Genomic DNA, 25,091 nt, shown 5'->3' on the forward strand with positions numbered 1-25,091 from the left:
TTTTTGGAGCTTGGCAAGTGATGGCAGCAGGCACAGTTCTTTGCAGGGACAGCTTCTCTTCATTGCGAAATAGTTCCTATAATTCCAAGTAAATCCTTGAAAAACAGGTGGTTGTTTAGTGGGGGAAAACCACTATAAATGAAAAATACGGTGGCTGTTTAGTGTGTTATCATTTAAGGACTTGAGGACCACGTTTGGGAACCTCCGATTTAAGTCTTCAGGTGTCAAAGCTTTGCTTTTCCAGCATTTTGTCTCATTTGTGTTACAATTTTGATTTGTTTGATTTCAGATTGGTAAATCAAGAATTGCCAGAGAACTGCTGAAGCGTACAAAGAGGAGATGGCGGCCTATGCCCTTTTCAGTCCAAGAGAACTACAGGGGAAAATTTCCAGCCTTTGTTCAACAGGTAATGTTCTGCAATTCAGCAAAACATATCAACTTTTTTTACACTGAGGCGTTTTTTTTTTTTTATCCCCATTAACATGTATATTATTTGTATTAGTTTATTTTTAATCTCTTCATTCTGTGTTTTCTTCCTCAAATGGTTTTCTCTCTCCCCCTCTCTAATGGGTGAGGAGTGGGCTGCATTCGGCATCATGGCATCGCTAGCCGTATCCCCAGATTGTACTGCAAGTACAAATGACTGGGGACATCGCTAACGTTCTAGTGTGTACACACTATACGTTTTAAACAATTTTGTCGTAACGATGTATTGTTTAAAAAAATCGTCTAGCGTGTACGCACCTTTGGTGCATTGATTGTACATAGAGACAACCGGGAAAGCTTCATAACACTTCAAAGTAAGAGCCTAACTAGAGAAGCTACACAGTATCAGCCTGAAGCCAGCACGGAAATTCCACTCTGTCCTATAACCCACTTTATGCATATTTTTTTTTTTTTACTTGAACAGCTCTAGGACTTTGTAGATTAGATTTTTTTTTTTTTTGATTATTATTATTATTTGTAATCCTCTGAGCCACATAATCTGCATACCATTGACTAGTTTCGCATACATACCTATTGTTCTGCTAAATCATTTCTCAAACGGGTGTTCAGAAGGCGTCAATATAATAATCGTATACACATCATATTTATATTTTAGCCTTCTCTGAACCATATACAAACTCTGCCATTGCTTCACGGAGTCTCTCACACGCTTGAAAACAGAGGGCCTAGATCTGTCCCAAATCACAGTAATGAACAGTATTCTGGATCACTGAATAAGACCATCTTAATAAACCTGCTATATTTTACCCCCTACAGATCCAGTCTGACACTCAGCAAAAGTATGACATTCTATACTCCATTAGGGGACAGGGTGTGGACCAGCCACCCATTGGATTGTTTCAGATAAATGCAGAAACGGGTGATATCTTTATTACAGGCCCGGTAGATCGTGAAGAGTATCCTTTTTTTCAGGTATGTTTCCCACTTTTATAGTTTTGCTATCTGAGTTACACAATAACAGGTTTTAAATGTATTACTGCTAATTTTGTAATTATTGTCACATAAGAAACCTATTGTATTCTTCCATTGTTTAATATATAAAGTTTGTACAACATAGTTAACTACCACTAAGGAAATCTGGGGAAGGAAGCACTTTGGTATGTACAGTATTGCAGAAATTGTAGGGCTGCAATGTGTCCAGGTTTAGTCCTTCCCCTTTTTTGGTGGTGTGTTCTTTATTTTTAATTCTTGTATACTAAATTGAAAACTATATATTACAGCTCTTTTGTTTAACCACTTGCCTGGCACGGTCACATCAGATGCGACACCCCAGACTGGGCTTTCCCTGAAATGGTCACATCTGATGCGACCAGTCAAACGCTCGCTAGGCGGCTGCGGGAAGATAATCTTCCTGCATCCGCCTATATCAGAGGGACCTGTTGGTTCGTCTACACCCGTGGCTCCCCCTCCTGTATGTCCCGATCACTGCTGGCCACAGTGATCGGGCAGCAGGTGGCTCCCCCCTCCCGGTGCGGCTGCAAAGGCAGTCTTGCCTTCCGTTGAAGCAGCAGCCGCGGCTCCTGTAGCTGCTGGCCACAGTGATCGGGCAGCCGGCATCACTCCCTTCAGTAGGATGCAGTAGCTGCGGGACACCCTCCCACTACGGCTCCCGAGCAACAATGGTCACACTAGTGATCACTGACTAGAAAAAGCAGTAGCCGCAGCTGCTACTATGTACCTGAGCCACCAGCGGGACACCCTCCCGCTGCGGCTCCTCAGCAACAGTGATCACACTTGTGATCACTGACTAGAAGAAGCGGCTGCTATGTACCTGTGCAGCCTAGCGGTGTCCCCGCCCACTCCTTTCGACCCCGGCTCCGCTTCCCCATGTGTCCCTATCGCTGCTGGCCACAGTGATTGGGCAGTGTGTTTATACGGGCTATAATATATATCAAATGTCCACGTATCGCACTCATCACTTTGAAGAAAACATTGCGGGTGCCCTGTCTGTAAACAATAATAAGGCGTCATCCATTTCTTGAATACACCAGTTTAGGAATGTAACCAGCACACCATATAAATTGTCAGAGGATATATTTAATATCAAAGTCCAAAACATGGGGTCAGGAAGCCATCTCATCACATACTGGTTTGAACAATGATCAATACTTTACATAATCCCATCTGCTTTCAAGGTGAGCCATGCTCTAAATCCAATACGTGGTCCCAACAGCCGTTTCGGTGCCTCCTTCCTCGGCACTGCTGACCCCATATTATGGACTCTGATATTTAAATATATTCTCTGGCAGTTTAAATGGTGTGCTGGTTACATTCCTAAACTTGTGTATTCAAGAAATTGTGTGGATATTTTTTCAATATTTAGAATACCTGGAGGTCCGGCGGTGTAGGCTTGCATTGCAACATTCATGGCAGGGTGCAGGGGTCCAGCAGCGGGATGCGAGGTTGTCCAGCCGGGTCCAGTGGCGTCCGCAGGGGGCTCGGCGCTGTGGAAGAGAAGTAGCTGGTGAGAATGGCTGCAAAGCCACTCCCATGCCGGCAGTCATTGGACAGTGACGTTATGACACCAGGTCACGTCATGATGTCACGGCACATCCGAAATATTCCGTTTTTATTTATTTTTAACATTGATGTTATAAGTCATTTTATTTTTTATTAGGGGGGTCCTTTATGATCAAGACTCAATGCGGGGCCTCTGAATAGGGATGGTATACTAGGGATGGCCACCGACCATCAATGGTTTGCAAACCGATGTTGAGGAAACATTAGTGGCTGTGGCCTCAAACAATCGATGGTTTCTATTGATGGTTGCACCTATCGGCCATCGATGGTACAGCTGTCAATGGCCATCAGTATAGTATACCATAAAAAATATTTTATTTACAAAATTGTGTTGGATACGGTTTAAAAAGATGTTCTTGACCTAGTTGTCATAAAAAATAAAATTTCTGAGCGGTTTTTGGGAAAAAAAAATTCAGTTAAGTGGATAAAGAGTCTACTGCTTATGTGTACCTGCTGTATGATCTATATGATATATCTTCAGCATGCATGTTTTACATTCAGATGGTAGCTTATGCAGAAACAAAGACGGGATATTCACCTGAACTTCCTCTTGAACTTCCAGTCCTAGTGGAAGATGATAATGATAATGCTCCCCAGTTTACTGAATTGATATTTTGTGATGAAGTCTTAGAGCACAGCAAAGCCGGTAAGCTACTACAACTGTTTATGACTTTGTTTTATATTGCAAACATTAATTATGAATGCAGTGTGCAGTAATTTGTTATGGTATACTTTTTAGTTTTTTATATGTATAGGGAAAGCTGTAATATACATACCTCCCAACTGTCCCGCATTCAGCGGGTCAGTCACGTTTTTCTGGGACTGTCCCGCTGTCTCACCCGCGAGCCACGTGGTGGTGGTGGTGGTGGTGGTGGTGGTGGTGGTGGTGGTGAGGGAGGGAGGGAGGGAGAGTTGAGGAGAGCACATACCGCTGCAGGTGTGCAGAAGGTGAACAGATGCCGTGACATCTGTTCAGCAGTGTAGGTAGAGCCTGGCGGCTGCCCAGCATATCGGAGAGTGATGGGTACGCCCCCCTATAGTGACATAAACGGGGTTTGCCATGAGGCTCCGCCCCTTCCTGCGAAGCCCCACCTCCTTTTCAGGCGCGCAAAGTTGCCCTCTTCATGGAGCATAAAAGTTGGGAGGTATGAATATAGGTTGTGTATTTACTATTAGTTAGTATTTTTAAAGTGTGTGACAATATTCTGTGACTGGTTTATAATGGGGAACGACAGAAGAGGAAACAGAAATGGAATGTATGAACAAACATGATATTTATTATCTTTTGCACTCTTAAGGTCCCCATACACCTACCGTCGGGTTCTGCAATTGGATCAGGAACACTGATCCGCAGGTTGGAAATGCTGACTGGCAGCCATCGGTGTTGCGTGATCCATCGGAGGATCGGTGAAATTCTCCATGTTAAATTTCACTGATTTGCAAATCCTGATCATATTTTAATCGTTATCGTCAAATCCATGAAATCCAACATTATAGATTTCACCGATCGGCAATCCAGCATCTCAGGATCGCAGGAATGCGACAGTCAGGCGCTAGTGTATGGGCCCCTTAAGGTGGAGATGTATCAAAACTTTGAGAGAGATAAAGTGGAGCAGTTGGCCATAGAATCAAATCCGCTTCTAACTCTAAACTCTGGTAGAGAAATGATAGATATAAGATGATTGGTGACTCTGGTACTTTATCTCTCTCGATGGTTTGATACTATACATCACCCCTTTTAAGCATGGATGAGTAAAGTCAGAGAGTGACACAGATAAGGATTTCTTTCACAGCTGTTTGTAAATGTAGTCACTCCCCTCAATCTTACTACTATGTATAGGACTATATATATTTCTGTGGAAGCCTTTAACTCCTAGGAAGATCCACATACACACTCATTCTCCCTCTCCTTCTCGACACATGACTGTTTGTGATGATGTGTTTTTTTTTGTGTGTAGGTACTCCTGTGGGAAGGGTAAACGCCACAGACAGAGATGAGCCGAACACCAGGCACACCCTGCTAGCATACACTCTTCTTCGGCAGCTTCCCCCAACTACGCCTGCTTTGTTTGCTATCAATTCACAATCCGGCATTGTCACTACAGTTTCAAACCAGCTTGACAGAGAGGTACAGAAGAATGCTACACAACATAAATTCTGTGGATCACTGATACTTTATGGCAACATGTATCAGGACCGAAACTAGAGATGTGCGAGTGGTGCCGCAGCACATGTCTCTGTGGGTGGCACTGGCACCTTCATGTGCCTCACAGATTGGGCCGGGTGACCGGATTCGCCCTTAATTGAATTCCCCCCCCCCCATAGGCTTAACCGGCAGAGCTACTTCTGTGGGTAATGTGTTTGCATATGAAACATTGTTTAGACAGCTTGTATTCCATGTTCTGCAATGTTATAGAAGTCTTTAGAATTTTTTCCTCTTACTTTGTTTGCACTGTTTATGCTTGTATACCTTGTAGGGTGCCGCGTCCTATAAATAATATAAAATAATAAGTCTCTCTATTTTAAAAATGTCTACTGACCAAAGTTTTGCTTTATTTTCAAGGTACTAGACCAGTACACTCTTATAATTGAAGTACGTGATATGGGTGGTGGTATTGGCAGTTTGTCTTCAACTGGGACCTTGTCTGTAACTGTCCTAGATATCAATGATTTTCCACCAACTTTTACTATGCAATCAGTAAGTACTTGATGCATTTTTTTTTTTTTTTCATTTCTTAAAAAATGTATGTAGTTATATTAAGTAGCTGGAGTTACACATTCACATATTTACTGTTTCTTACAAAGTATGGGCCAAATGTAATGGGGTCCGAGAACAAAGCAACATAGAACTCACATGTTTTTCAGACTCAAACTGTCACGATTTAAAATCTCATTCAGATGATATATAGTCCAAATAGACTGGCACTCCACTGTATAACCAGCATGAACTTGTTTAGTTGCCCTCCTTAGGATAGAATAAAAATCCCCCATAATTCAGAATTTATCTGTGAATTTCTTTTTAGAAGTCCTGAGAGTGCCGCCTATACTTCTGGATATATTTAACTAAGAGATACATGAAGTGTTCTTCTATTTATTTCTATTTTGAGAACTTCAGTCCTGGACATTCTCCCTTATTGAACCATTTGTGTAAATTACCTACTGTAAATTGGTAGGGGCTTTCATACTCCTTACCGGTTGCTCGATTGCGCTGTGAACTCGCAGCACTTATTCTGTCTACAATGGGTTGTCTTATAGCTCTCTTGAAGAGGACTAGGCAGAGTGTAAAACATGCTGTAAGCAGGAAAGATGGTCTTGATAGAAGCTGATTGGTTGGTTGCTCTTGGTAACTTCTCCATTTGATCACTCTCCAAGACTTTATACATCTCCCCCTGGGCGGGATGTACTAAATGGAAAATGCGATTAAAAACCCTGTTTTCCATATGTACCAATGGATGGCCACTGGGGCTCCGCTGCATAGGGTAGCGCCAACTTTTGCTGGTATTACCCTATAGAAGCCTATGGACTTCTACCCCATCGCGCTGGTATGAAGGATCCCATGGGGTGCCCAGCGGCTGCCGTGACACTCTGCACATGTCATAAACCCGGAAGTCCAGGGAGCAGCACTGATCACAAAGGGAGCAGCACTGATCGGAAGAGCTGTCCTTTGCGGTACTGATCGCATATGTTAGTACATATGCGATCAATAGAGATGCGGTGACTGCAAGGTTAGTACATCCCGCCCCCTAACTGTCATTTCTAAGACTGTTCAATGACAGAAGTTGATTAGTTAGTTGCTTTGGGCAATGTGTCCCTAAGTAAGATATTGCTACATGCTATTTCTTTAGGACACCCTCCTAATGGCATTTTTTACAAATAAAATAGTTGAAACTTTAGTCAGATAAGCTATTTGGATACTGTTGGTCATATTACTGCGTAAATGCAAGTATATTGCTGCAGAGCTTTTCTGAAAGCTGGTTAATCGCAACTCTTTGCTAGTTTTATAGAACCACCTCCTTCTCGGGTGGTATTCTTCTCATACATAGGCGGAGAAATATCATCGACCAATCTGCTTTTAACTGCCATTTTACAGGCTGTTACAAAAATGACAGGAGCTGGTTGGATGGTACTTTATCTCTCTCCAAGCTTTGATACATCTCAACCATAGACTTTAATTGCTCTCTTAAATTAAAACATTTACATTTTTTTTTTATTCAGTGTGAAGAAAAATAAAATTCCTTTAAAAATGTGATGTAACTTATATTTATTACTTAAACGTGGTAGTACTATACAGCCCATTTTAAAAAAACACTAATTCTGAAATTATATTTCTGCATGTGATGGACAGCGGAGAAAGTAATTGAATATTTCACTGTATTAGCGCATGCTGCTTATATTTAGTTTTCCATTGTATGTGTGTCCTATTTACATGTGTATGGCTTTTCTTGTTTTGCCACTCATCAGTATCGTACAGAAGTGGATGAAAACGAAAGTGGAATGGTCATACTAAAAATCCCTGTAACAGATAAAGACTTGGTCAATACAGCAAATTGGAGAGCTGTATATACTATTACACAAGGAAATGAAAAGGGTCATTTCAATATAAGCACCGATCCAAAAACAAATGAGGGATTGCTCCGTGTTATAAAGGTAACAACCTATTTTCATGTCTCCTCAGAATCTCATTTTAAGAGTTACAGTAGTGTGATAAAGGCAAATAACTACTTTTATGGTTTTGTCATATAAACTGTTAGCTCTGCAGTACTTGTATGTCAGTGTGTTTTTCATGCTGACCATTTAATCACTGTTGTAACCTTTGCAGAAAAAATATTTTGTGAAGTAGTGCTCCCCCAAGGTCCCCTTGCACACTTCTTCTCTAACTTGCTTTTTTGGCATCCAGTAACACCCTTTTGCTGAAGACACACATATCTGCATCTTCTCTACTGCCATGTGTGATAAAGCATCTTTGCTATATCCACATGAAGGTTTCAATGCCTAAACCTTAACCTGTCTAAAATAGCTCATCATTCTCCTTCCCCTCAAATCTCCATCACCATCAATGCAATTTCCTCAGTCTCCAAAGCTCACTGTTTTGGTGTCACTCTTGACTCCAGCCTCTGCCTTAATCATCATCATACAGTATTTCTCCAGAGCCTGTTAACTTCAAAACATTGCTAGAATATGTCCCTTTGTTTCCCAAGATGCAACCAGAATGTATCCATATTCTCATCCTTTCCTGCATTGGCTACGGCAACCTCTTGCTGTAACTTGCATTCCCCCTCGCCCATCTGTGTTTGCTATATTCTATTCTAAAGCTGATCTTGCTCTTTCTCCGTTTCATTACTCTGAAAATTCCTGCACTGGCTCTCCATAGCTTTCCAGAATCTAATTCCGTTACTTACCCATATTACTATGCCTCCATGCCTCTTATACCTTATATTTCTCTCACAACCGTACTTCTGACTTACCTCTCGCCTCTCATTCCTGCTTTATAGGATTTATCTTGTTCTGCTACTCACCTCTGTAATATCCAACAATACCTGGTTAGACCCTCCCCCATCCTTCAAATCTTTGAACGCTCTCTGAAACTCTGTCATGTTAGATCTTCTATTTCATTTATATGGCACCACTGTAGTGCGGTAAAGTAAAAATTACATTACTGCATTCACTGTAATCAATACAGTATAAAAATGTTCAAACACACAAAGGGAGAGGGTTGGTTACGGGATGCTGGCGGTCAGAATCTAGTACCCTGCATCCTGACAGGGTTAGGATACCAACATTTGTTTCATGTCACGGACTTGGGGGGAGAGCCCAGGAGATGTCACTGTCTGGGGGGGAGAGCCCAGGAGATGTCACTGTCTGGGGGGGAGAGCCCAGGAGATGTCACTGTCTGGGGGGGAGAGCCCAGGAGATGTCACTGTCTGGCGGGGAGAGCCCAGGAGATGTCACTGGCTGGGGGGGGAGAGCCCAGGAGATGTCACTGGCTGGGGGGGAGAGCCCAGGAGATGTCACTGGCTGGGGGGGAGAGCCCAGGAGATGTCACTGGCTGGGGGGGAGAGCCCAGGAGATGTCACTGGCTGGGGGGGAGAGCCCAGGAGATGTCACTGGCTGGGGGGGAGAGCCCAGGAGATGAGGATAGTACAGGGTGAGAAATAAGAGGGTAGAGTGCCCTGCATGTGAGAGCTTACAGTCTAGGGGAGTAGTTGGTATAACTGTGTGGTGAACAAGGAGGAGGGAGTACAAAATGGACCTTACCCTACTCCACCTATACTACTCATACTTGTACACCCTTGCTCTTGTTCTAATGTCCACTTGTCTCTCCTCTATTCTTTTGCTACTAGATTGTAAGCTCTCAAAAGTAGGGTCTTCCCTATGGTTTGTATTCATGTGTTGCTTTAAATTAGGACAACAGACAGGACTATAGGGCACGGGTTCTCAAACTCTGTCCTCAGGACCCCAAACAGTGCATGTTTTCCAGGTCTCACGGAATCACTAGTGAAATAATTAGCTCCACCTGTGGATCTTTTAATATGTTAGTGAGTAATAAATACACCTGTGCACCTGGTAGGTGACCTGGAAAATGTGAACTGTGTGGAGTCCTGAGGACCGAGTTTGAGAACCACTGTTATAGGGAAACCTGTGCTTCACCTGCAGAACAGTAATAATACTGTGCTTTCATTTATATTTTTGCACTTCTATTTCAGGGAATAAACTATGAAGAAGACAAACAGTTTTTATTACAGGTGGCTGTTGCTAATGAAGTTAGCCTTATAACACAATCTGGGACCAAAAGCAGTGGAGTTAGCACTGTTCCAGTCACTGTCATTGTAAAAGATGTGGATGAGGGCCCTGAATGCCAACCACCTATTAAAGAAGTGCGTGTTAAAGAAAATCAGACAATTGGAATGTTAGTTACAGAGTACCAAGCCATTGACCCTGAAACTAAAAGCAAAACTGGCATACGGTATGTGATATAAATATTTATATAATCTCTTGATGCTTCTATATTACAAAAAGCCATACCTGCTGTGGTTTTAGGTTTTATTTTCTGCTTCAGTATTTTTCGAGCATCATGCATTCCATGCTATGTGCTTTTTTTTTTATTTATTTTTTTATTCATATGTTTTTGGCCCGCTGAATGCTAATAATAATATAATAATAGAAAATACACTTCCACACAGATACACCAAACTGTCAGATCCACTATCTTGGGTCACTATTGCCGAAAGCACTGGGCAAATAACAACTGCAAAGATTTTGGATTATGAGTTGCCTGATGAACCAAAACAGTATAATGTGACATTTTTGGCAATTGATCAAAGTAAGTATGTTTTTGTTTGTGTATGTAAATGTGTATAGATCATATTCCCACTCTTTTGAAAAACAGAATTGTAAAAGCAACAGCTATTCCAGCTTGTCAATGAAGAGGGCGTGTATGACTTTGTCTGAGAGTCACAAAATGTATTCGTCTGTAATATACACTCACCTCCGGCCCCGCACCCTTCTCTGCTGTTCTGATCCTCTGCTCTGTCAGGCCCCGCACCCTTCTCTGCTGTTCTGATCCTCTGCTCTGTCAGGCCCCGCACCCTTCTCTGCTGTTCTGATCCTCTGCTCTGTCAGGCCCCGCACCCTTCTCTGCTGTTCTGATCCTCTGCTCTGTCAGGCCCCGCACCCTTCTCTGCTGTTCTGATCCTCTGCTCTGTCAGGCCCCGCACCCTTCTCTGCTGTTCTGATCCTCTGCTCTGTCAGGCCCCGCACCCTTCTCTGTTGTTCTGATCCTCTGCTCTGTCAGGCCCCGCACCCTTCTCTGCTGTTCTGATCCTCTGCTCTGTCAGGCCCCGCACCCTTCTCTGCTGTTCTGATCCTCTGCTCTGTCAGGCCCCGCACACCCCACTCTGCTGTTCTGGCCCCCAACCCCACCCTGCTCTGTCACAGCTCCATCCCCCTGCTCCCATACTTACCCTGTTCAGCCAGCATGTCCTACTCCTCTCTGACAGTCAGCTAGCATCTGTCCAGTCTCCCTCGCAGTGGGAGTAGTTGGGTCACGTGCCAAGGCTTCAGATACATGTGCATTGAGGAGACAGGACAGATTTTCTTGAATTATTATATTTGATTTTTACTTTAGCATTATTTCTACACTATAAAGATTTAAAATTGACACTATACAATATTGGAATTTTACAAATGAATTTTGCAACTTTTGCATAACTCAAATCATACTGGGATGTAGTTTTAATTATTCAATATATTTTTCATTGGCTGTTATCCACCCCCATATGCATTTCATAATGCTCCAAGGTAGTGATTGAATAAAAATCTTACAATTCCTATATCCTTTGGGTTGCTTTGCATGAGAATTTCCATTGGGGAAGTAGAGCTGCATGAGATTTTATTTTTTTTTTTCTTTTAAATGCATACTTAAGGGGCTTATCCACTAGGTGACCTGAAAGACTGAACGTCTAGCGTTCAGACCTTCAGGTCGCCGAGGTGCGGTGACCGCACTGAATGTCATTCAGTGCAGGAGCCCGACCTCCTATCTCTGAACATGCCAAACCTGTCGGATTGTTCAGTCGTGTAATGGATAGGCCCCTTTACTTTACCAGGGATGCTGAAAGTGTTTAAGTGTGTCAGTGACAAAGTAACTTCAATTTTGTTCATTTTTTGATTTTTGTTTACTTTTAAAACTAGCTGGCAAGTCTGGCACCTGTACTCTTTCTATTATTGTTGAGAATGTGAACGACAATACTCCAGTGGTACCAAGAAGAGATTTAACTGTTTGCAACCGCGGCAGAACATCTTTTGAGGTTGTAGCAGAAGATGCAGACGGTACTCACCATAGCTCTCCCTATAGTTTTAGTTTGGATAGCAGCAGAGATCCGACTGTTCTAAGCAATTGGCGCATAGCACAGCAAGATGGTATGTGATTTATTTGTATACTGCACATTTGTTTAAAAGACTGTTTTAGTCTGACTGTTATTTGTTTTACTAAAATCCTAAGCGTTTTGTTTAGTAACTGGCAATCGCAAACTTTGATAATACTATTAAGGACACAAGCAGGATAAGACTATTGAAATTTAATTTTTTGTTCTTTTAGCCGCAGCTATAAAAGCCTACTGGTATATCAGTATTCCAAATCAATTGCAGTAAAACATGTTTCTGATTAATCCAATTTATACAGACAGAATGCTGTAAGTGTCTGATAAAACACGCAGAAAGCCTTTTCTATTGCTACTGGGGAAAAGAAAATGATTGCCATATTTTTTGCTGTCATGAAAATGATAGAACCTTATTTCCCTCTATAACTTGCATCAGAAGGATGAGTAACCTTAATTACTCCTGCTCTGTATGTTAGGAGCACAAACAAAGGGGAGGTAGTTAAAATGCCAGCTGTTGGGATACCGACACTCAGAATGCCGGCACCGAATCCCGACACCAGTCAGAATCCTGGTGCTGACATCTCAAAGGTAAGTATTGGGGTTTGGGGATGGTCAAGTTTAGGCATTAGGGGTGGAGGGAGAGGGTTAGGCACATAGGGGAGGGTTATGTTTAGGAAGGGGGGGGGGGTTAGGTTTAGGGGGAGGGTTTAGGTGTAGTGGTTGGGTTAGGGTACTTTACTGGCCGTTGTCGGTATTTTAACCCTGTCAGGATGCTGGCGTCTGGATTCTTACTGCCGGGATCCCGTACCCAACCCAAACAGAGAGATAGTCTTACCTATTGGTTAGGAAGTCTAAAATAGTACTTATTAGGGAAAATAATAAATGATTAGTCTTGCTTTGGTCATGGGCTCTTTTGTAACTCGATATTTAAGATCAGGTGCAAAATATATAACCATATACTAAATTACAATTTAAACATTAATATTCTGATGTTCACTAAAATTAATTGGTGTATAGCAGCAGCTCCCTAATCATCATCTCTGAATTGTTACAAAAAGAACACAAATAGAATGACAGATAAGCCATTCAGAGAGAGTGCATATAGTATTAAAAAAAACTGAATACAATTAATTACAACAAAATGCACAGAAGTAAAACAGACGTGTGTGTGTGTGTGTATATATGTGTGTGTGTATGTGTGTGTGTGTGTGTGTATATATGTGTATATATATATATATATATATATATATATTATATCTATATATATATATATATATATATATATATATATCTATATATCATTTTTTTTTCTTTTTTCTCTTGAACGATAAACTTTTCCTCCGTAAATATTCCTAGTGTGCGGATGGAAGATGCATAATATCAGTATTGCCCTGTTGACACTGCGTGTTTGTCAGGCTTGCCAGACACCCGATAATGTTTAAACACAGTACTTTATAATATCTGGACTTGACATGATGTTGCCTTTTCAGGAAATTCGGCACAAATGGAATACATTGGCAGTGGTCCTAATGGAGTTATGACTGTTCCGTTAAGAGTGACTGATCTTCAAGGTTCTGGCTCTACACAAATACTGGAGGTCATGAAATGTGATTGCCTTGATAGTCTCAATTGCGGTGACCGGGTTGTTGCTGGCAAAGCTGCACTTGGAGGATGGGCTATTCTTGTAATGGTTCTGTCAGCGTTGTTGTTTGCTGCACTTCTTTGTAAGTATATGTGTTAGTGTTCATACATAATCATTGTCTTGAGTTCATACATAGTTCATCCTTCCACTACCTTCAAATCATGTTTGCTTAGTGTTGATGCAGAGTAAAGTGAATAAAGCCTAATTAGCTTTATCCAAAGGAGAAAAATAACTTTCCCAACACCACAATTGGCTTCAGATTGTACTCGGAGCAACATAGCAGAACCCTGTAGCCTTGTATAATTGGGCAAAACAAAAATAAATCTAAACTTATTTCACTGGTAGGGTGTTAAACATTTGAATTACAGATGTGTCCTCATGCAACAAGCCTCAATATGCCCTGTGTCGCGAGACGCCTCACGTAATTGAACTGCCAGGTCCCATGCGACTCTGCTTGCACCGAGCATCTTTTTTAACCTGAAAATGCATCTGATACTGGGTACACACTAGACTATGTGCACCCAGCCCGACATCGACAGTGATGGGACCCGGCATCGGCAAATGCACACACACTTTTCGATGTGGACAGTGACAGAGGGGGCCATGCTGCATTCAGCAGGATGGCCCTGTCTAACGACATCCCCGTCAGCCCTGCATGTAGGGCCAACGTAGGATGTCGCTGACTACTTGCGGGAGCAGGCATCGTCAGTGACATAGTGAGTACACACTAGACAATGTGCCCGATATGTCGGTCCGATCTGCCGGATCAGCCAACATATCGTCTAGTGTGTACCCAGCCTTAGTCGCGATGTGACTAAGACGCACCAGGAGACTGCACTGATTCATTTGAAATGCGACACCTGTTTATCTGTGTACGACTGAGTTTGTAAATGAAGCACACAGGAACTTGAGATGGGGAAAAAAGCTGCATCATTGTAGCACATCGTATACCGATTTAGACTCCTTTGCACACAAATAGACAAGTATTGCATATCAAATTATCAGTGTAGTCTACTGGTGCGTATCTGTCAGCCGAAAAAACAAAAAAATTTGTGCAAACATAGTCGCATGGGACCTGGCACGCAGAGAGGGGCTGTTTGCCGTGACTAGAGCAAAAATGTATGAGGACATATCATATCTGTACCGTTATTGTGAAAGCTATTGGTATATGAGAGATAATGAGTTGCTCCCTAATTGTTACTTGTAAAGTGCGCTTGTTTAGTAATTGTTCTGCCAGCCTCCTTTTTGTGAGCCTTGTTTATTAAAATTGCAGGAGAGAGAATTTTGTATTTGCCTTGTATGTATTTGTTGAATGTAATTACCATGCAAGCATCTAATTTCTTTGGAAACTAAATCCCTAGTAATATAGACAGCCTTATTCTGCTGCTTTTCAAATCCTTTTATGAAAGAAAAATTAATTGAAAAACCCACAGTGCGCTAACTAGCAGCCTCCTTCCACAGTATCCTGGAAAACCCACTGAGTTTTCAATTCAACAATACTTTCAAACAATTGGATACTGCGCCAGAGATGGCGCTAGACGTGTATAAAAGAAAAGGGAAAAACACAAATCCAGTTGTTTTTTTTTTTTTTTTTAACTTTCAGGTATCGCATTTACTTATTTGTAAGTTCAACAGGAATAGTTAATCTTATAGTGTGAGAAACCTTCTCCTCCCTTGTGCTTTTTCTCCTGGGACGTGTCCCTCAGATTTTAGATAACCAAGAAAAGAGGCCAAATAAATGCTCAGTGTAGTATTTCCTTAAATCATAAATTTCTTTAAATTCAGATGTATAGGCTCCCTTATGTATCACTGGAGAATGGCGTACCCCAACTCACAGAAGTGAATAATATATAATGCATATAAAGGTATCTTATCCCACAATCTTCCTTCACTATCTGGGACTATATACCCTCCAAAGATCTTGAACATAAACGTACCCTACTTATAGGGCTTAATCTCTGACCAATCCTATAACTGTTTCTTTATCCAGTCCCATCTGATTTCTTCTTCCCTCCACACAAAATAGGAACGCCTCGACCATATGGGAAAAATAATAATAATCTTTTTTCCTCGTTTTTCAAACAAATTTATTGCAACAGTGTATGATAAAATAACATGAATTCCATACAATAGTGGCGAGTAGGGTACCTGACCTGCGCAAAAAGATGTTAAGTCCGGACTCCAGGTCAGGAAACCGCTCTAGCCACCGTTGTTACTCCAAAAATCAAGATGGTCCTCCCCTACCTAGGGAAGACCATTATTCTTCCCATATGGTTGAGGCTTCCCTATTTTGTGTGGAGGCAAGAAGAAATCAGATGGGACTGGATAAGAAACAGTTATAGGATTGGTCAGAGATTAAGCCCTATAAGTAGGGTACGTTTATGTTCAAGATCTTTGGAGGGTATAAAGTCCCAGATGGCGAAGGAAGATTGTGAGATAAGATACCTTTTATATGCACTACATATTACTCACTTCTGTGAGTTGGGGTACGCCATTCTCCAGTGATGCATAAAGGAGCCTATACATCTGAATTTAATGGAATTTATGATTTAAGGAAATACTACAATGAGCATTTATTTGGGGTCTTTTTTTTTTTTTTTTTCTTGGCTACCTAAAATCTGAGGGACACTTCCCAGGAGAAAAAGCACAAGGGAGGAGGTTTTTCACACTTCTGGATTATAAGATGAACTGTTCCTGTTGAACTCACAAATACGTTGTTTAAGTCTAGCTTTTATCAGGTGTTCCATTGTTGCATATAGTAATAAAGTCCAATCCAGTATACTTAAGAATTTGTCATTTTTATTAATTAAATAAATAGATCTAGCCCTTTTAACTGGGAGAACATGTCTCCCAGGGTTAATGCAACAATCAACAACCATTGACATTGTTACAGAGCATGTATACCTTATTCCTATCTTCAGGTAATACGCCCCCTTTACACCCACTGACATCATAAGAGCAAACTTTGTCTATCTGATGGTCTCTTTCCTTTGTTTGGTAGTTAAAGAGAAAAAGATTCCTTTATGAGATGCTCATTGCTCGGGGTATCTCTATATTTGGTTCGAATGTTTCTCTCGGACAAAATTATACATAAATGGACAAGCTCTTGTACACGCTTTCAGATAAACATTTTCCTAGGGAGTTACCCTTAAAGGCACCTCGTCTAATTTCCATTTAAATGTGGTTATGCACACAGCAAAAATGGCTGTACAAAGGCCATTTTCATTATGCAGCATATGTAAATATGGAATTATGTAAACATGTTTCTTGTAAATTAGTATTTCAAAATGTATATGTGATACCTGATTGAAAGTTAAAAAAACAGATTTCTGTGTGTTTTCCCTTTTTCTTTTATATGTCTAGCGCCATCTCTGGCGCAATATCCATTTGTTTGAACAAATCCTTTTATGAGCCTGATGCAGATATGGACTCAATGCCGATGTTTTGTGTGCTTATCGATGTCTGCGCAAACGTCTGAGTTGCACGGCACATGTGCCAAGTTTCATTACCATCAGCGGCCGCAGTGTGATTGACTGACAGTCAGGGCCCGTTTGAGGGAGGTTATGAGGGAGTGGTGGCTCAAACGCAGGCGTGTTGCGACAGTGTTTGAGGCGGGTCGCAGACTGTGGGCCACATTTATAAATGAGTTTTATCATTCACAACGAGTGATGAAACTCGTTGCATATGATAAATTGAGCTCCGGGCCAATCCCAACTATCATTTTTCAAACAGATGACTGTTGGGAGCTGATTGGCTGGAGCACTATTTATCATATGCAACGAGTTTTCTCACTCATCGTGAAAGATAAGACTCATTGATAAATGAGGCTGACAGATTGTGATTCCATATGCATAATACGGCTAAGGCGTCCATTGAGTCTTTGTACGCAGTGGCTTCGATTTGTGAAGCCAATGGTGGACATCTCAATACAAATCCCGGCGGCTGCAATATTTACATATTTTCACATAGCCGCTGCGTACAACTTTGCAGCGGCAACATTAGCAACTCTTGGCACTTTGCAACTCTGTTTGGAGCACTGCTTCACACATTCTCTGTGTAGTCAGACCAATATCCTATTGCCATCTAGCTGTACAATACTTCTCTTATCACATTTAGCTATAGTGTACTGCCCAATATATGACCATAAAAGAAAGCAAAATGAAGCCGAACTGTCAAAATTATATGTTGCACCTTTCTCCATTATAAATATTCTCATTCAATATACAGTATGCAAAAACGCACTGTTTTTAAAAAGGACAACAAGAGGTTCTGTAACAGGGATTTGATATAAATATGTCTTCTAGCCAAAGTCAGAGTTTGGCATATCAAAATCAGTAATGCTACATTGGTGTTTTTGTTCTAATAAATATAATATATTTTAATTGGTAAAATTCCATCACTGAGCAGAATTCCTCCTTCTCTCCACTTCTAGGTATTCTGTTGGCCTGTCTATGTGGTGCGGGGGCAAGCAAGGGCAAACTTGGATTCCCTGATGATGCGGCACAGCAAAACTTAATTGTAACAAATACTGAAGCACCAGGAGCAGACGTTATGGTAAGTATGTGAAGTACTTATACAGAGTAATCTGCATATTTTCATCTACTTGGTATATAAGTCCAAAAAATGACCAGCCATGCATCCAAATGTATTTAACTGATATATGTAAAAGATATTTGAACCACAGATTGTGTGCAGTTTGCCTAAATCAACCACATGTTAACCAAACTGTAATTTAACAACACTGTGTTTTGGGAGGATAATTGCCCTAGCCCTTAAGTGCCTTAACTGGCATGATTCAGCACCACTTGGTTCACCGATACCATGACCCACTGTAAGGCTACGATGATCTTGCCTATTCCGTGTACTCCAGGAAACGGGCCTAGTAGCAACCACAAAACAAGTAACTGACTCCGCCAAAACGTTACTGTTGGCTTCAGTTGTCCACCCCATGCCATTGGGGTTGGAAAGACAGCTGTCCTCGGGCATCATAGTTTGCCATTTGTCCAGGTGATAAACACTTTATCATCAGCTGGCCATGGGATCCTTTACCTTCATGAAGGAAAAAAAAGACAAAGAAAAATGAAGAGTCCTATTATAGAAAAAGTGCCTGTCGGCCTGGCATGTCCACCTTATGACAATAGCCCCAGGCTCTTCCATTATTTTGACTGCTGTAGCAAGGACTGTTAAACCTGAATCATTCCTACTTCTTTGTCATACATTCCTTTCCCAAAGGTGGTTGACAAATTTTGGGAAAAAAAGGTTGTCCTGTCATCTGATGAATTATTGTGCTACATGGGCTTTACAATATAGAGACTATTATGCCAAATTAATCCCATGAATAAGATATAGTAGGATTGTAGCATTACATATAAGTCCACACACAAGCTACATCTGATGCCTTAATACCTCTAGTTCCTCTTTCCCCATACCCTGAATCACACCACTAAACCAGAAACATAGCAGGTTACCAAACAGTGTCTGCAAGTCTGACCCTAGCCATGCTTTCTGTCCAAATGATTCAGTGTGTACTAATATTACCTCATGCCCACTGAACATATGTTCAGAGGAAGCAATTATAAATAGGATTAGTGCTACCCCTATCTCCAATAGCATGGCCAATAAATCTTGTCTATTCGTGGTGTGATACTTTATTCTTTGGTTGTGCAGCAACCCTCTGTTTGCCCATAAAACTGGGGCTTAACATAACCTATCTCTTTTTGGAAATAAAACCCCAGGAGCATTCCCCAAATGAGGCAGACAGCACTGAACCTGCCGCATAGTACAATAGTGTAAAGGGTGGGCATCCCCCAAGTTCGGTCGCAGTGTGTGTGGCCCCTCATGTGGGAGCCTCAGGGCAACTGCCCAGCTGGGAATACAGCATTGCTCACTGCCAGCACAGATTAAATATGTACATATAAAATTTAAGTACAATAACATAACATAAATCAGACCTATAATTGTATATACAATGGCAATTGCCAACCTTTCTATTAAAATTGACAAGTACTTTATTAAATGTACCCTTTAATACTAAATGCCTAATTTTAAACCAACTTGAATGCTACTCCCTGATCTTTCCTGGTGATAGATGACACTCCAACCTTAATAGCTGCCCCATTGTCCTAGAGGGGAGATGTATAAACTCTTTGAGAGAGAACATGGAGAAGTTGCCCATAGCAACCAATCTGTTTCCAATTGTCATTTCATAGACTGTGCTAGATAAATGACAGAAGCCGTTTGGCTGCTTTGGGCAACTTCTCCACTTCATCTGTCTCCAAGGCTTCATACAGTGCATCTCCCCTTTAGGAGTTCTTGTGAGAGTTTGTCTAGTATACTATTATATATCCATGACCCCATAGATCTCCTTGCCCAAGTTCCCACACTGTGTTCATGTGCCCACTTGCTAAATGCAGTGGTTATTATACTGTACATAGACGAAGCTTATTTGAAGTGAGCAGTTTATATTTGCACTCTGCGCCCTGTTTGGAGTAGCAGTTGGCCTATCCCTGTGTATGGAAGGAATTTGATAATACAAATCTGATAACAAAAATAGAACTCTCTAAACAGACTTTGTATGCAAAATAATAATAATTTTCGTACCTGGGGCAGTAGTGTTGTTAATTGTATTTGCTCCATCACCAATGATTTTGATACTACGAATACTGGTAAACTAATACTGGGGGAATTTTAAAGATTTTAACTCAATTCTATTTCCACATTTAGGACCAGAATTTCAAAATCCCTGTGCACATAACAAACCCCAATGTTTCTGGTTCATACAACGAAGGTGGACAAACTGTAACTCAAGTAACAACGCAAGAATTAAAAACTGGTACAAAAAGACCAACTGGTTCAAGCTCTACTGGACAGTACCACAGAGAACAGTACCACAGAGAGCAGTTTGACTCCAGCAGACACACTTATGCAGAATGGCAAAGTTATATGAACAGTCACCTTGTAGATGTAAGTACTGTTTCTGTTTATGATTTTGATTAAGACCTCTTTGTTACAGTATTGCAGGGGATTGAATTGGAGGTTCCCCGTCTTCCTTTGCCCTTCTAGTGAATATTTAGACATGCACATCAACTATTTGTTTTATATCCCCTTTCTGTCAAACATGTTTAATCTCAAACCTGATGAGTTTTCTTTATTAAATGATGGTTCCAGTATGGCAGAATTCAAATGATTCCGGAGAGTTTAGAGTCGATGACTATATGTAAAACAACTGCTTAGAGTCAGTCACGTTTTGGTAAATGCCATTTGAGCCATTGCACTGGCCACTTTGTAGACAAATTTTAGTTTCATCATTGGCTAATGTTACAGTGGTCCTAGAGAAGTGGTGGAACTCCACCCATAGAAGCCCCCCCATAGAACTTGGAAAAAAAAGGGACCGCTCGCAATGAAAAAGGGGCGTGGTCTCAAAAGAAATGGGCATGATCACACAATAGTATTCTTAGTTCAAATTACGCCACAGTAGCACAATATTGATTCACAATATTGATTGAGTCCTGACGTCTCTCCCATAGTGCACACTTCGGGAGCCAGCACTCAGGAGTGAGCTCCACCCTCCGGCTGGCGCTGTGGGAAGGGAGCCTGGCACCTGCTGGGAACAAAATCTCAGCGGGCGCTCGGCAAATTGATCCTCCCTGCGGTGCCGGGCTGAGGAGGATCGGAGGAGGCGGAACTGGTTCCATCTCCAAATAGGAGTGACGGAACGCATTTCCACCCTGTTCCGACTCACTTTAACCCCTGGGTGCCATAGACGGGACTGAGCACCATTTCCCTGTAAGGCACGCTGTATATGCTGTGCTGTGTCCAGACTCTGTCACAAGGTTGTGCTGCTCTTAATAAATGTGTAATGTGTATAGGGGGTGCACGCTGCTGTATGCTGTGCTATACACTACTGTAAATTGGCTGTGCTGTGTCCATCAGTAAAGATGTTCACATGCATATATAAGCCCCGTGACTCCACACAGTTTGAATTGAGCTGCAACATAAAAAAACTAAAAAAAACTAGATAGTTAAATTCTATTGTATGTACTGTTTAGTGCACTTTACCCTAATGCACTTTGTTCACGTGCATTTAAAAGTTGTGTCTAACTTCAATGGAATTTGAACTGCCACGTGTTTGTGCTGCCCACTGTTGTCACTTAGCTTAGTCAGCCAGCTAGCTCGGTCCAACCTTTTGGCCTAAACTGGATGAAAACAATATTATGATCTATAAGGTGGTCAAAATGTACTGGAAATTTTAGCTTTTGTTGCCAATTTTTTTTAAAAACAAACCAGTCACAGCGGTTTGGCAAAACCAAAACTGGATGACTAAAACCAAAACCAGCTAAAATGGTCCGGCGCACATCTCTACTAAAAACTCATGTTTCTCAAATCTTTAGTTATGCTGTCGCTCTGCACTATATCTAGTACTGTACTCTAGTAGGTATTTATCACGATTTATGTCTAAGGCAGAGGTTCCCAAACTCTGTCTTCAAGGCACCCTAACAGTCCAGACTTAATTAGTACCTCAGTCAATTTGATTTAACCACCTGTTCTCAACCATGGATATCGCTAATACCTGAGTTGTTGGGGTGCCTTGAGGACTGCGTTTGGGAACCTCTGGTCTAAGGAAAACTGTTAGCAATTGATTTAATGTTTCTCCTTCACAGAAATTGTACATGTGTGGACAGGATGAAGAACACCAACATGGTGAGGATTATGTTGTGCCATACAATTATGAAGGAAAAGGGTCGCTTGCTGGGTCTGTAGGTTGTTGCAGTGATCTTCGAGAAGAAGATAGGCTTGACTTTTTAAATACACTGGAGCCAAAATTCAGGACATTAGCAGATGTTTGTACAAAGAAATGAATTGCCCCAGCTTTTTAAAGCAACAGAATTTGAGCCCATATTTTTTGCCTATGTTTTTATTTTCTCATGACCTTTTAAGCTATCCTATAAAATAGATTATAGAACTTACCAAAATCGTACTGACTCTTATTAAATAAATGAGAATGTGATGTCACCACACGTTTTATTCACATTGGTTTGCTTCACTTTTAGCAGCAGTACTAAATTTCATATGGACAGCAACCATAGTCCTTTGTTATTGACGTTTGAAAAATAATGTATTTTCACTGCATAGTGTTGGGTTGTTTTAATTTTTTGCAGAAAGGAAGTTTTTAAATTGTTAAATCCGTATATACAATTTTCTGTCCAAGGTTCAAAATATGACTTTTTAATGCATTTGACAACAAGATGTGTGTTCTGTATGTGCTCTCATTTAAAAAAAAAAAAAAATAACAAAACTTGCAGCAACATTTTTAACAAGTTTTTCATTTTTTATAAAATGTTAAATTAATTAAGCTTAACATCCAGTTGTTTGAAAAAATGTATTCTTTATGAATTTAACACACATTTATAATGGGTATTTAGGTGTAACCTTTTACTGAGAATTACTGTTTTTGTCTTTTTGTAGTCAAATTGTTCGTTTTTAGCACACCGTAGATGTAAGGTATATGTACAAAATTAAACTGTAGTAAGTTAAGTTTTCATTGTGAGAAACTGCACCTTAATTATTTTTAACATTTAATGCTTACAACATTGGCGAAAAAACAAAAATATAAAGAAAACCTGAAATAATGGTTAAGAAGATAAATGTTTAATGTATGCCATATGTTGTGCTACTTTTTTTTCTCTCCAAATCTATTAAGTTTATTAGACTTGAATGTTTTTTTTTTTAATCTGCCTAGTCGATGGAGCTTTAAAAATTGTGGTAGGTTAATGTGTAAATGTGCCCGTGTTAAAGTTTTTAAAAGGAAAGACATTTCTTTGATTGGGTCACGATGAACATAAACTAGTCCAATACTTTTGTTTTTATACAGTTTGAAATACTGTGTGACACTGCTAAAGTTACAGAATAAGTAGTGATATCACACTGTTTTTCTTTGGGGGGGGGGGGGGGGGGATGTATTGTATCTCTTGCTTTTTTCCATTTTTGTATATTGCACTGCTATTTAAATTTTTGTATTGTACATTTTTAAATATGCATCCATTAAGAATTTAGAATTTAAAGATAATTGTAGAAGTGATATCTAATTTGTATAAGATGCACATTTTGCAATGTTTTAACTGAAACCGGAAAGTACAATATTTTCTTTGCTTGCTGCAGTAAGTTTAATATTGTGCCACAATAAAAAAAATCACTGCAAAACAAAATGTACAGTGTTAATAAAAATATTTTTGTAAGAATATGCTATTGCATAATTGTGTTTCATGTCCTTCAAGTAAAATACTGTACAAGATGTATAAATTTATTCCAGATTTTTCAGTACTCATGTGGAATAGAATGTATTAAACATTTTCCATATAAATATTTTCAAAGGTATTTCTTGTTTTTATATAATGTTTTCACATTAAATCAATCTTAATCATTAGGCTGGTGTGCAAAGGCAATATTCTGCCACCCATAAGAAATATTGCTGGCTGTTACCTGCATAAGTTCAAATTGTTTGGAGATGATGGTTTTAATAAGCCCTATTTTGAATTGGAAAAACAAATTCACAATGATAGGGAATTGCTTATAGATAGCTGGAAATTGTTATTACTGTTTCGTACAATTCTGCAGTATTTTTAAATAAAAACTAAAATATATTATACTGCTTTTGTCATTTGTTATGTCACTGGTACATCTCTTCAATGCTTTTCAATTTGATTTGCTAATGTGATCTTGAATTATTAAGGCACTTTTAACTAAGATTCACTCACTCATTAATTCACTGTCTTTGGCTCTTCAAAATTTAGTGTCTTACAAAATCTGTGTTTGACTAAAACATCCAACTCATTATTTGCTTCATTCTTATTTTAGGTGATTATATGATAATTTTCCATTTGAAAGAAAATCTATCCTAAAGACCTTCATGAGATTTTGAACTTAAAAACGACAATATCATTACAAGAAGTGATCTAGATCTGAAAGGGATTATCAGGGTTGGGGAGAAAAAAAAATTTAATTTTTTTATTTTTGACCATTTTTTTCTAACATTTAGCAATCAAAAGTTGTTACTGTTTGATATGATTTATTTGACACCTTTCCATAAAACCAATTTTTGACTAAATATAATTAAACATGCAAAAGCACTTTTCAGAGAAACACAAAAAATGTCACTGGCAATAAACATTTTGAATAAAAACACAAGTTTAGAGGATTTTTCAGTTCCCAGTCTGTTTCAAAGCTTAGAATTAACTAAACCGAAAGAAGAAAAAATTCTTTCTACACTAGCTGAAGATACTTGAGTAGTGAAAAGTTGTTCAATAATGGATAATACATTAGGGTTAACTTTTTTCAATTGTGCTTTTTTTGCTCGTTCACCATTCATAAGGTGACACTTGTGACACCACAGAGACTAAGGGGTGAATTTACTAAGATGGGAGTTCATTGTGCACCAGTTACTGACCTCTGAGGTTTACCAGTTTGCTCAATTGGCATTCAGATCTGTACTCATTAAGGAGGATGAGATGGTTCTCCATTATTATTATCATCATTTATATGGCGCCACG

General features: G+C 40.2%; 1 protein-coding gene across 1 annotated transcript in view; it reads left to right on the forward strand.

The window, feature by feature from the left end:
• The window catches only part of LOC148526856 (desmocollin-2-like), a 36,154-nt gene extending 12,675 nt beyond the window's left edge, over positions 1-23,479 (forward strand). Inside the window, exons 4-16 of the mRNA XM_088469580.1 lie at positions 290-406; positions 1,264-1,419; positions 3,529-3,673; positions 4,986-5,155; positions 5,591-5,725; positions 7,489-7,674; positions 9,732-9,991; positions 10,209-10,348; positions 11,716-11,943; positions 13,394-13,627; positions 17,978-18,099; positions 20,269-20,508; positions 22,206-23,479. Coding sequence (XP_088325706.1) covers positions 290-406; positions 1,264-1,419; positions 3,529-3,673; positions 4,986-5,155; positions 5,591-5,725; positions 7,489-7,674; positions 9,732-9,991; positions 10,209-10,348; positions 11,716-11,943; positions 13,394-13,627; positions 17,978-18,099; positions 20,269-20,508; positions 22,206-22,403 — 2,331 coding nt within the window. The 3' untranslated portion in view covers positions 22,404-23,479. The remainder of the gene's footprint in view (positions 1-289; positions 407-1,263; positions 1,420-3,528; positions 3,674-4,985; positions 5,156-5,590; positions 5,726-7,488; positions 7,675-9,731; positions 9,992-10,208; positions 10,349-11,715; positions 11,944-13,393; positions 13,628-17,977; positions 18,100-20,268; positions 20,509-22,205) is intronic.
• The last annotated feature ends 1,612 nt before the right edge of the window (positions 23,480-25,091 follow it).

This window comes from Taudactylus pleione, unplaced genomic scaffold, assembly GCF_031769625.1.
Source record: "Taudactylus pleione unplaced genomic scaffold, aTauple2 ptg000093l, whole genome shotgun sequence".
In the NCBI taxonomy this organism is placed as follows: Eukaryota; Metazoa; Chordata; class Amphibia; order Anura; family Myobatrachidae; genus Taudactylus; species Taudactylus pleione.